Below are 12,562 nucleotides of genomic sequence, written 5' to 3' on the forward strand. Positions count from 1 at the left end.
GGTCAAAAACCACCAAACCAAACCCACTGCTGTCAAGTCAGTTCTGACTCATAGAGATCCTAATAGCATTTCTAAGGCTCTAAATCTTTACGGAAGCAGACTGCCACATCTTTCTCCCTTGGAGCAGCTGGTGGGTTCCAACCACTGACCTTTTGATTAGCAGCTGACTGGTTTAACCACTGCACATCAGGGCTTAGACCTCAGACGCCTTTATATATGCTGAAGGGAAAGGGTATGGTGGAATAAGGTAACTGCCGATGCTTCAAGTAGGGAGTGGAGATCTGCACTTGGAGTGGTGCCCTGGTTGCTGAGTCATGTCCTGTTCAACATCCGTGGGGTCCCGGGGCTCTGTTTTTCTTCAGTTGAGGTGTAGCATGTAGCACTGACAGGGCTTCCAAAAAAAAACCCACCGCAGTCGAGTCGATTCCAACTCACAGCGACCTTATAGGATGGGGTAGGACAGCCCCATAGGGTTTCCAAGGATCACCTGGTAGATTTGAACTGTAGACCTTTTGGTTAGCAGCCGAACTCTTAACTACTACGCACCACCAGGGTTCTGAGAGGTTTCCAGGCTGACCCAAACTCCACTGAGTGAAGCAAATTAGCGGCTTCTGGGGAGCAGGACTGGCTTAGGTGACCTGGATTTGGGGAACTAGTCTCTATCCAAGAACTATATAGCTCTCCATCAGCTTCTGGGACCCCCCAGCATTTGTAGAGTTTATAGGTTACCACGTGTTCCCAGCCAGCAGGGCAAGGTGGAAGCTGTTATCACTTGATCATTTTAGAGAGGAGGAAACAGAGATTTAGTGAGGGTGCCCAGCCTGCCAAGGCTTGATACATAGCAGGTCAGTGATAGCCAGGAGAGTACCTGAGGCTTCCAGGGCCTGCCTTCCCAATATCTTCCAGAGGGAGCTGAGAGGTTCAGCTTTTCCTGGCACAGTGTAAAGAGGAAAAGTTGGGAATGGCATTTGGGCCCCTCCCAGACCCACTTCAACCAGAGCACTCCTTTTCTCTGACATCTATTCTACTTCCACTTGAGAAGTCGTGTTTCTTAAAAGCAGATGGTAATCTCAGGGCTCTCTGGTACAGTGGTTGAAGTTTTCAGCTGCTGACCGAAAGTTAGTTCAAGCCTACCAGCAGCTCCACAGAAGAAAGCTGTGGCAGTCTGCTTCCATAAAGATTACAACCTTGGAAACCTTAAGGAGAAGATCTATTCTGTCCCATAGGGTCGTTATGAGTCAGAATCAACTTTGGGGTAATGGGTCTGGTTTTGGTTTTCTGTTACAAGCACCATCAGCTCCTTAACGCTTTTGGGTCCCTGAGGCCCTGCCCCCCCTTCCCACCTGAGAGTGGGTTTAGATGTACACAGCATATTTGTTGAGGGGGGGAAACTGGCTTTCAGATCTGTAGTTGAAGCCCTGGATTGGAAGTCAGGAACTCGGTGTTGATCTCCACTAAAAACTCCCTGGTACTTTGGGCACAGCCTGGTCCCTTGTGGGCCTCAGTTTTCCTATCTGTACATTGAGATTTCTTAACTGTGTTGTAGCCCAGACTGGGTCCAGGATCAACCTCTCTACTACAGTAATGGGGGTGATCCAGAATAATTTCTTGGAGATTCAGAAGCTTTTCCTTCCAGCAGATAGTACCCTAGATTTAGGACAATAAAAATGAGTTTGCAACCCCAGAGGTGGTTACTGACTTCTGGGGTTGTGGGAAAACTGCTTTAATGTCAGCAGCTTCCTGTCAGGCATGCAACAGCACAATGCTTTGTGCCTCAAGACTGCCCGAGAGGGTTCACTCATGAAATCCAGGCCCCAGCTCTGTGCCTGGTGGTTGGCCTGACTCTCTTGTTGAGAATGAAATTTTTCATAGAAAACTGTTTTTCTGCTTTTCTTGAAAACTCAGAAAATCTGGCAGAGCTAATATGCCTGTGTTCATGGGTGGAGCCTCAGCTGCTATTGAGTGGGTGCTGCCCCCTTAGCTCTAGTGGCTGTGCTTTCTAGCTTGCCAGGGTTGCCAGCCAGCCTTCTCATGATTTTACAGTACTTCTTGGGGTGTGGAGGCCTCTCTGAGCCTCAGTTTTCCTCATCTGTAAACTGGAAGTAAGTAATCATCATACCTACTTCCTAGAGTGGTTATGAAAAGTAAATGAGCTACTACATGTGAAACAAAAGGTTGGTGGTTTGAACCCACCCAGTGGCTCTGCAGGAGAGACCCGGCAATCTGTTTGTATACATATTACAGTCTAGAATACTATCAGGCTGTTCTACTCTGTCACATGGGGTCACTATTAATCAAAATTGACTCCACAGCACCTAACAAACAACAGCAGGCATATTGTAAGGGCTTAGTAATTGATTACAGTCTAGCGAGGGTGAGAGGCACACAAATGCAGCCATTTCAGGTAGCGGTAAGTGCTCTGAAGATAATTTCTCTGAAGGCACTAAGTTGTAGACTGGATTAGAACTTGATCCAGGCTTGCCAGTTGGGTAGCGCTTTACATTGGTCAGTCGGTGAAAGCCTCCTTGAGGAGAGTTTACACTGGGACTTGTGAATAATGAGGAATCAGCCATCTTGCTTCAACATGGATGGTGTGACCTTGGACAAGTCCCTTGCTTCAGTTTCACTTTCTGAAAAACTGGGATAATAAAGTGTCTCTTCGAAGTTCTTAAGTGAAATCACACATGTATAAAGCATTTAGACCAGCTCCTGGCACCTACTCAGCACTCACTGAAAGATGGTTATTGTTACTACTGGTCTAACTGGAACTGAATATACTCTTCAGAAAGGCTGGATTTGAGAGCCACCACTTGGAGGCCGGAGGCTTTAGTTGTTGTCGTCTGCTGTGGATTCAGTTCCGACTCAAAGCGACCCCGTATGACAGAGTAGAACTGCTCCATAGGGTTTCCCAGGCTGTGCAGTCTTTATGGGAGCAGATCGCCACGTCTTTTCTCTTTTGGAGTGGCTGGTTCAAACCACCAGCCTTTCTGTTAGCAGCAGTGGTCACTGATATGGTTAAGCTGTCATGATTATTATTTAATCATTTTTTGGGCAGGGCTTCAAGGACTGGTACCAGCAGTGGGGGTGGTACCTGAGAGCTGGGCAGGAGCCATTTCTGGACAGGGAGTGTGGGGCATTGAGATGCCTGGGTCGCCAAGGGCTAAAGATAGACTGCCCGGGCAGGGTTGGGTCGGCTGGGCTGGCCAGTATCATGTGACCAGAGCTCTGCCCGCCCTTTGCTCCTCCTTCCCAGCCAAGGGAACGCAGACTCTGCACTCCTGGGCTGGCTGCTGCTGGGCAGTTTTTTTTTCAGCGGGGCCTCAAGATAGTCTGATCCTCTGAAGTTTCCTTCTCCTCCTCTCTCTCTCTGCCCACTGTCTCTGAGAGTGCCCTTCAGCCCCCTCCTGTATTTCATCTGCAGGTCTGGGGGATTAGGGGCTTGAGGGCTGGGCAGAGAGAGGCCTCTGGGAGGTGACTGTGGCGGTGTGAACTGATGAACAAGGTGAGGCAAGGTACCCCGGCATTCTTTTACTCTGTGGAAGAATGTTTCTGCTTAGAGGGTGCTAGGGCCAGTGGGGATGGGGTGAAAGGCCTATCAGTCTCAAGCTGCTTCTGTATGACTTCACCCCATCCCAAGGCTCGGCGACAGCTGAGAAAATGCCAGGCTTTTCACAGACTCTGCCCTGAGGCTGGCCAAGAGGGACGGGCACAGGTGGACGGTATAACCCAGACTCCATTTCCCACCCACCTCACCCTCCCCTTAGATGGTTCAGCTGCCTTCCATAAACACGATCCCAGGCTGCAGCTCAGGCAGATGGTGGCAGCCTCCCTTATGTCAGAACTCCTGAGTCCATGTCACCTAGAGCCCCTCTGAGCAGCCTCTGCTGTGGTCCCAGGGCATGGCTGGATTGGAGGAACTGGGAGGTGGGCATAAAACAATGCCTTTTCCTCATGGGGCTCTCGGGGTGCTAGAGGTAAGGGACCTTAGCTGAGTATGCCTGGTGGCAGGGATGAGGATTGTCAGGTCACTGGTGTCTGATCTCAGGGGCATCACTCGCCCTGTTCTGTGACCTTAGACATCCCTCCAGTGGGCCTTGGTTTTCCCCATGTGTACAGTGATGCCCTTGAAGTTCTGCCTTTGAGAGCCTGCTCTATTTGCCATAATGAGGTGGTAACTTGGGACCCCTGGGTCTCTTCCACCCTCTTTAGTGGCTAAGAGCACAGGTTTTAGAGTCAAACTGTTTGGCTTCAAATTCTGTACCACAGCTTGCTGGCTGTGATCATGGCAAATAACGTTTCCGTCATGCCCCTTGGTTTTCTCGTTTGTAAAATGGTACCAATTACAGAAACAAACTCGGTGCTATTTTAAGGATCAAATAAGAAAATCTGTGCAAGGAATTGAGAACAGTGTGTGGCATCTAGTAAACAACTCATTACATATTATCTGCAGTTGTAATTAATGAGTACATCTTGCTGCTAGCATTTTTCTTCTTCTGCTTTGATGATCTTGAACCCTCTCCCCTCACTCGTGTAGATGTAATATTACTTAACCTTGTTCAGCCACAACCTTGTCATCAAATAAGTACTTCATCCATCTCACATGTCCTCATATCAACTCTGTAACATAGGAGAAGGAAGGAATGTTAGCCATCTTTAGTTGAGGGTGAGGCTCAGGGAGGGTGTTGTGGTATCCCCAAGGTTATGAAATTGATGAGTGTTGGGATCTGGACTAGGGCCCAGCGCTGATTTCAGCCAACTGGTTACCTCTGAGTCAAGGCCAGGCTAGCATCTGGGTTGCTCTGGAAGCCAGCAGCTTCAAGGACGCTTGTTTCTCTGCCACTGGGGGGCTCCAGCTGGGGGTTGAGGCTGTTGGCCAGGAACTCACCATTATTAAACAAGTGTCTGTGAAGTAGGCCCTGGGGCTACTGCTCTGAAAGTGGTCCGTATCCTCTGGGAGCACATGCTTTGGTGGGGGTGGATGGGGACAGAGAGGCAACCTGACATTTGATGTTTACAGTGCAGTAAGGAGCATTTCTGTTCCCCAAGGAGGCAGTGTCTGCCCTGAGACCTAATTGCTGACTGCAGGAGTTGGCCACATGAAGGGCAGCAGGGTAGGTAAGAGTGGACCCTGGAAAATGCAGCCCCTACCCCTAAAAGAAGTTCTTTGCAGTCAGGGTAGACTCAGTCTTTTCAGATGCCAATATATAGAAGATGATGCTTGCCCCCAAATAAACATTTGGTCTTCCCCATTCTCCCTGGCATTTGTCAGGCCTAGTATCTGGTTGTCCTTTGCCAACCACTCTCCGTCCTTAAAGGCTTTCTCCCATCCACGCCTGCCCCCATTCCCACAGCCAGGGCTCTAGCCCAGCCTTGTCTCACCTTTCACCTGACAGGTCCCTCAATTCCAGCTCTTCCTTCTTCTTAGTTTTTTTTTTTGAATGAATTTGACTCACCCATGCGTGTTGTCCCCTAAAAACCTTCACTGGCTTCCCATTGATTAAACCAGTTTCTTGCTTCTTAGCCCTCTTAGATCTGGCCCTTCTTGATAGCTTTTATTTGAAAAGGTCAGCAGCCTTAGAACCTTTCTAAAACACAACAATGTGGAAAAATGCTATCTTTTCATCTGGCCCGGTACCAGGTGTTTACAGGTTTATTCCTTTCTATAAACCCTGGTGGCATAGTGGTTAAATGCTATGGCTGCTAACTAAGAGGTCAGGAGTTTAAATCTGCCAGGTGCTCCTTGGAAACACTATGGGGCAGTTCTACTCTGTCCTATAGGGTCGCTATGAGTCGAAATCAACTTGAAGGCAGTGGGTTTGGATTTTTTTTTTTTATATATATATATATAGGCCAAGAGAGACTCCTTGGGGCCTGAACTCTCTCCCTGACTGAATGACTAGACTTCTTCCACTCAAAGGAATTCCAGGCTTCCCTCACGGTCTTTCTTCCTCTCTAGCACAGCAGAGGTTTTAGGCCAGAGCCCCCCATTGGGAACTTATGGTAAATTCCCTCCTTTTTTGTTCTCTTTCTTGTGGAAACTTGCCCTGAATCTCCTGTATCTGCAGGTCAGTCTGGGGCGGAACCCCAGGGAACCACTGCCCAAAGGCAGGGCCTTGCTTGAAGGTGCCTCAGTTTTGTGAACTGGATTGGGTGAACTGGACTAGTTAGTCCCCAGGAGTTTTCCCCATGCTTACTGATTCTTTTCTTTCATGTTGATAGATGGTTGTGATGGTTTTTCTCTCTCTTTAAGGGATTGCGGGGAAATTTTAAGCTTCCTTTGTGAATTTGAATTCTGATATTTTGCGTTTACCGTGTGCTGAGTGCTCTACTATACTCTGTTCATTGAAACATCACAACTGCCCTAGGAGGTAGCTATGACATTTTTATAGATGAGGAAACTGAGGCTCAAAGAGGTCCTGCAAGGGACAAGACCATCACAGAACAAAGTTCATGTGCTTAATTAACCACGGAGCTGTCCTGCTTTCCTGTACAGTATAGTGTTTGAATGAAAGGACGTTGTTATGCATTTGAAAGTTGAGGTGCCAAGAAGCAAAATCTCAGAGAGGTAGATGCTCATAGGGGTATGATTCAGCCACTCTGTTTTATAGCGGGGCAGCCATCCCTGCTTCCACCACCCCAATCATTAATTTCTCTCTGTCCTGGCATCCTTTGGCACTCACTAGCAATATGTAGTGGTTTAGCCGCTGCCCCCAATAATCTTAAGCAAAGTAAATTTGGCATAAATCTGCGCTTCCTGGAAGGTTCCGTAGGCACTACCACCAAATTCAGATTGCTTCTTGCATATAGAAATTCCTGTGTGCTTTGTTTAATACACAAATGCATGTGTGTATTTAGGAAGCAAGCCCCTTTATCCCTAGAACTAGAGTCAGTACTAGCTCCTGACTGACCATGGTCCTATGGGACAGAACATGGCTTTCCTCCTCTTCCAGATATCCTTTAGTCTTCCATTTGCCTTAATTGACGAGGAAGACCCTCCTGGAGCTTCAGTCGGCCATCCTCCCTGCTAGCATGCTGGGCCCCAGAGGCCCGTGGACTGATAGGCTGGCTGGGTGTGGCTCCCTTCTGCCAGGCCCCTGAGTGGGGTCCACCTCTCCACACTTCTACCTCAGTGTCAGAACCTCCCCCTGCCGTCAGTAACTCTACCAGTGCCCTAAGATTCCTGTAGAAAGATTCTTAACCCATTCCTCTACCAGTGGCCACATGTGAGCCATTAGGCTCCCTGGGATTGCTAATGAGCTTAAAAGGAGCACTGGAAAGGGAGTCAGGACATCTAGCTCCCACTCTGAGTCTGCAGCTAGCCCTGGGGCCTTCACCTTTCTGGGCCTCATTTCCCTAACTGCAAATAGAGAAGGTTGGACTAGATCTATATTGTCCTTTTTCCTGTAGTAACATTCTACAGTGAGATCATTGGTGGTACAGTAGTGGAATTCTCACCTTCAATGGGATAGACCCAGGGTTGACTCCTAGCCAGTGCACTTCATGCACAGCTCCCACATGTCTGTTAGTGGAGGCTTGCCTGTTGTTACGATGCTGAACAGGTTTCAGCAGAGCTTTCAAGACTAAGATGGAGTGGGAAGAAAGGCCTGGCGATCTACTTCTGAAAACAGTCACTGAAAACCTATGGATCACAAAGGATGAATCTGCAACTGATCATGGGGGTGGTGTTTCGATGTTCTCTTGTTCCGTGGGGTTGCTTGATAGCAGCTAACAACATTTTGCTGTTGTCTTGGGCAAGTAAGGGGTGGCGTGTTTAGTGTTTCCTGAGCTGGGCTTTGGTGGGTGGTGGCAGCCATAAACTTCAGAATGCAGGGGGCTTTACTTTCTCTGATTTGTCTGTGATGGCACTGGAAGTGGGAACTGGTGCCTGAGCAGGGATTGGTTTTCGTTGTGAGCTGTTTGAGATGATTTGTCTGTGATGGCACTGGAAGTGGGAACTGGTGCCTGAGCAGGGATTGGTTTTCGTTGTGAGCTGTTTGAGATGCCAGGTCCGGCTGGAACTGGTGTGTGTGTTCGTATACCTGTGTGTGTACATGCATACAGTGGCAGCTGCCTGATGAGCGTGGTTGGCTGGGAGGGGACCCAGAAAGAGATCTCAGCTTTGCTTCATTTCCTCATTTGGTTCCAGTGTAATTGAAGTCAAGTCAGACCTAGTGTTGTTTCCAGGGCCTCCCTGCCCCCCGCTCCCAGCCTGATGGCCCCTCATGTGAGCCTCCAGGGCTTCCTCGGTTTCCCTGAGGCCCTGTTGGATTTTTATAGATCTGTGAATTTTGCTTAAAGGCAGAAGTGTTTTTCTGTCCCCAGTGGATTTTCTGCCTTTTGAGGAGTTTGTTCTTTCTTGGGGCAGTGGTAGACTGAGTCCCAGCTGGGAACAGAGCAAGATCAGGACTCTGAATCCTTGGGACAGCTGGGGACCCTAACTGGAGATGGAGCTTTTAAACAGACTTCACTTGGGCTTCTGCACAGGACTAGTTTAAAAATATTTCTGTGTTTGCACAGACTAGCCACATGCCCCTCATCAACTTGGGGTTGGTAGGGATTAGGGAATCCGTGGAGACTTTTAGTGGCGGGAGGGCTCTTGCACTGATTGGTCTGGAGCCTGAACTTTCAGTACTTCACCATGCCCCTTTGTGATCTTGGTGAATAAAATGCCGGTCAGGGTGATCACAGTGTGTGGCCCTCCTCAATTTTGAAAGGGTTTTTTATAAGAAGAAACAGGCAACCCCAGAAAAAACTTTGCCTCACCTTTTTGAGGAAAGTCTTCAGGAACAGCTCACCCTCTGAACCTGATTCCCCTTTCCGATTTCCTGTTAATGAACTTGGTGTTGCAGATCCTTTGGCCTGCCCCCCTCCTGGTAGCATGGAGTATTGTTAGGGGGCATAGGGTGGGTCCATAGCTCAGGTGTAAATGAGGGAGATTTCATATTTCTTGTAAGGTGCCTTTACCTGGTCTTTGTTTGTTCCTCATTTGATCCTCAGCCTTGGCTTGTGTGTGACATCCCAGGATTAGCAGGAGAGCGGGGACAGAGTAGCCTTCTAGACTTAGGGGCTTCATCCCCTTGGGACTGAAGGAAATATTTTAGTTCTCCAACACCCAGCACTAGGGGTGGGGATGCTGTTGGCTGGAGTTCCACAGCTCCAGCTCTCAGAAGGTATGTGAGGTGTCTTGAGGGGGAAGTGGCCTGGCAGGAGGTGGAGGCCAGGAATGCAGTGGCCTCGTAGTTAAGGAGTCAGGCAAGGACACTCTCTACTCATTAAGGGATCATGGGTCTGATCAAGGAGTACAGCATTCCTTCTGAGACCGGCTGGGCAAATTTCTCTGCTCAGGGACTAGGGGCAGCTCTTGTCCTGGCAGTGGCTGCCAAACAGTGGAAGCAAGGTGATGGGAGGAGAGTGGGTGAGCAGAGCCCCAGGATGTCTCTTCCGGTGGGTCTCTGGGGGAGGAAGGGCTCAGAATCATATTGGGAAAACAAGTGTGGGTGTAGAAGGGACTGGACCTATTAGAACCACTTCCTTAAAAAAAAAAAAAAAAAAAACTTGTTTTCTTTTATAAAGCCCCATGTCTTTCATTGTTAAAACTTCAAAAACTACTGGAGAATTTCAAACAGAAAAAACTATCATAAGCATACTACATAACTACTGATAATACTTAAAGTAATATCGTTATAGTTCTTACTGTGTGTATGTACATATACCCATTTTTTATTTTGTTTTATAAAACAGAATTGTTTCATAACCTTCTCTCGTTCCTTGTGTTCATCTTTTTATGTTAGTAGAGATCATTACCGTTTTAATGACCTATTTAACAATTGATGAATTTTGATTTATTTAGCCAGTTCTCTACTGTTGGACATGTGGGGCATTCAGGTTTTTTAAAGTATACACAGAACATTGGTGGGCATCCTTATATGTAGCTCTAAACACTTGTCTAATTTGTATCATGAGGATAAATTTCTAAACACAGAATTGTTGGGTCACATGGGAGCCCACTTTTTCCTTGAAAACTTGAAAGGCAGGCAAGCGTTTCCTGAGTGGCCAGCCCTTCCCTTGAGTACAGGTCAGCCACCAAGGACAGATCTAGCCCTGGGGTTTGGTGGCTTAGCGAGGTCCCTGGACTTCTTGATTGCCTGCTTAGAAGTTTTATACTGCCTTCCTTATGACCACTAGTCCTGATCTGCTTACACACAGACTTCTAGAATGTTAGAGCCACAAAAGCCCTTTCAGAGGTAATGAAACCTTCCATGATTCAGAAGCCCTGAATTACTATGCCGACTCTGCTACAGACTTACCCTCTCCAGGCCTCAGTCCTCGTTTTACAAGATGGTATAGAGCCACACTCTGTCAGGGCCCTTCAACCTCAGAGTCTGGGCTTCCAGGGCTTTTGCTCCCTGCTGTTTCCATGGTCTCACTTTCCACAGATTCTTCAGGAAGAGGATGATGAAGTTGTTACTGGTGTTTGAGCAGGTTTCCTTTCCCTGTCCATTATGTCTTCCTCCTTTGGAAACCTGCAAGTCACTTGAGTGTGTTGTGGGGATGGGATGGATAAAAGTGAGGCGCTGGTAATGGCCTCCCCGCCCTGGGCTCAGTATAACCACACTCTCCCCTTTTTGTTTCCACAGAACATTCCGCGCCGGCCAAGGTTGTGAGAGCAGCAATTCCAAAACAGCGTAAAGGCAGCAAGGTAAGGAGTAGGAGTGGGCAGTTTGAGGGGACTTGTTGGAGATAGTGGCATCTTTCTTGCCCTAGTGAGTGCCCCTGGGCTGCCAGCTAGTTCTGGATCCTCTCTGAATAGCAGAAAAGCCCTTTCTGGGCCCCCAGTGTGGATGGTTCTGGTAGACTGACTGATTTGGCCTCTGATCTCTTGGTAGAACTGGATCTTGGGTGAGGGGCTGAATGACAGAGGCAAGGTCACCCCCAGGATTCTCATAAAATGTGCCTTGCAGGTTGGTGACTTTGGAGATGCAATCAACTGGCCCACACCGGGAGAGATAGCCCACAAGAGTGTGCAGGTGAGTCTCTGGGGAGGGATGGGCAGATTTGAACTCTATCTACATACACATCTGGGGCCTTCACAAGCTTCCAGAACCTTGGGTTCCACCTTTTCTCAGTCTTTGTAGGAGGAGTGGTTGGTGCAATATGAGCAGCATCAAAATAGCTAAGAATTATCGTCATTTCAGCCTTTGTAGTGTCAGGGACTGTCAAGTGCTGTCCATTCATCATCTCATTTAACCCCCACAGTGGACTCTGAGATAGGTCCTTTAATAATTTCTGGTGTATAAATGAGACCACTAAGGCTCAGAGAGGTTAATCACTAGCCCTTGATTATACAGAGTAGATGAGCAGGTGGGGAATGGAAATCAGATGTGTTGTATGGATCCAAAGTCTGTATTTTCCACCACTACGTTTCATTGCCTATTGGTGAAACAGGAGAGTGGTTATTAGGCCGAGTAGGTACCTCCAGTCCACATGTCTTGGAACCTTCCTTCTTCCTCAGCTAGGAGGAAAAGGAATAGCTCTCCTGGGCCCCAGTAGAGGAGGAACTCCTGCTCAGTCCTCTCCCTCTTAATGCTTTTGTTTTGGACTTGTGGCCTGTAGTCCTAATTGGCTGTGGCCAACTTCAGTTCAAAGGTAGGCTTGGTGTGAACAGACCAGGAGCCAGCATTTCTTCCATCCCACAGATTCTACCTAGATGGTGTCCTGTGGCAAGGAGTAAACATTTGGCCCCTCTAGGTCCTGGCCCATCTGTGCTGGGGGTTGTCCCCATCACTTAGAATCTGAGAAACTGGGGAGATAAATTCTTTTCTCAAACTTCCTAGTCTATTTGGCTAGGCTTCCCGGTAAAAGCATCTCAGGCATGAAAATAGGATCTTAGAATATACCCGAGTCTAATCTGCCATCTTATGCTACCGCTTCTTCTGCCCTGTCCTAGTGACAGGGAGCTCCCTTCCTCCCATCCCAGGAGGCTCTCATACAAGTCCTGCCTCCCTGTTACTTTACTTCTTGCTGCAGCCACAGCCCCACAAGCCTCAGCCTGCCCGTAAGCCACCACCCAAGAAGGACATGAAGGAACAGGAGAAAGGAGAGGGGAGCGATAGTAAGGAGAGCCCAAAAACCAAGTCAGATGAATCAGGGGAGGAGAAGAATGGGGATGAAGACTGCCAACGAGGAGGGCAGAAGAAGAAAGGTACGTAACTTTGAGCAGGACTTGGGAGAAGGTGTCAGGGCAAAACTGTACAATGTCGGAACTATGGGGGCTGGTGGATTTCAGGCACCCCTGAGAAGCCAGGGGGAGGCTAATTAGTATAGGCCACTGGGCAGAGCTCCTCACTTCAGCCACCCATCCATGCATGGCTTTCTTTATTAACAAGCATTTGGTTAGTGGTGGTCTCAGCAGTAGGTCTATAGCAGTGAACAAGATGACAAGGTCCATGCTTGCAGAGTACTCTTTGCTGTCTTTTCATGTACTGGTGTCCCATGTAAGGTTTTTTAAAAAACAAGAGTTTCCAAGACCTGCTGAAATGGTTAGGATATGGGTTCAGCTGCT

At 48.2% G+C, this 12,562-nt stretch overlaps 1 protein-coding gene across 3 annotated transcripts in view; it reads left to right on the forward strand.

Moving 5' to 3' along the window:
• Positions 1-12,562, forward strand: part of LARP1 (La ribonucleoprotein 1, translational regulator) — a 172,902-nt gene that overhangs the window by 123,764 nt on the left and 36,576 nt on the right. For all 3 annotated transcript variants that reach the window (XM_049874176.1, XM_049874174.1, XM_049874175.1), the window contains 3 exons: positions 10,638-10,699; positions 10,962-11,027; positions 12,028-12,202. In XM_049874176.1, coding sequence (XP_049730133.1) covers positions 10,638-10,699; positions 10,962-11,027; positions 12,028-12,202 — 303 coding nt within the window. The remainder of the gene's footprint in view (positions 1-10,637; positions 10,700-10,961; positions 11,028-12,027; positions 12,203-12,562) is intronic.

Source organism: Elephas maximus, chromosome 2 (assembly GCF_024166365.1).
Source record: "Elephas maximus indicus isolate mEleMax1 chromosome 2, mEleMax1 primary haplotype, whole genome shotgun sequence".
NCBI classification, from domain to species: Eukaryota; Metazoa; Chordata; class Mammalia; order Proboscidea; family Elephantidae; genus Elephas; species Elephas maximus.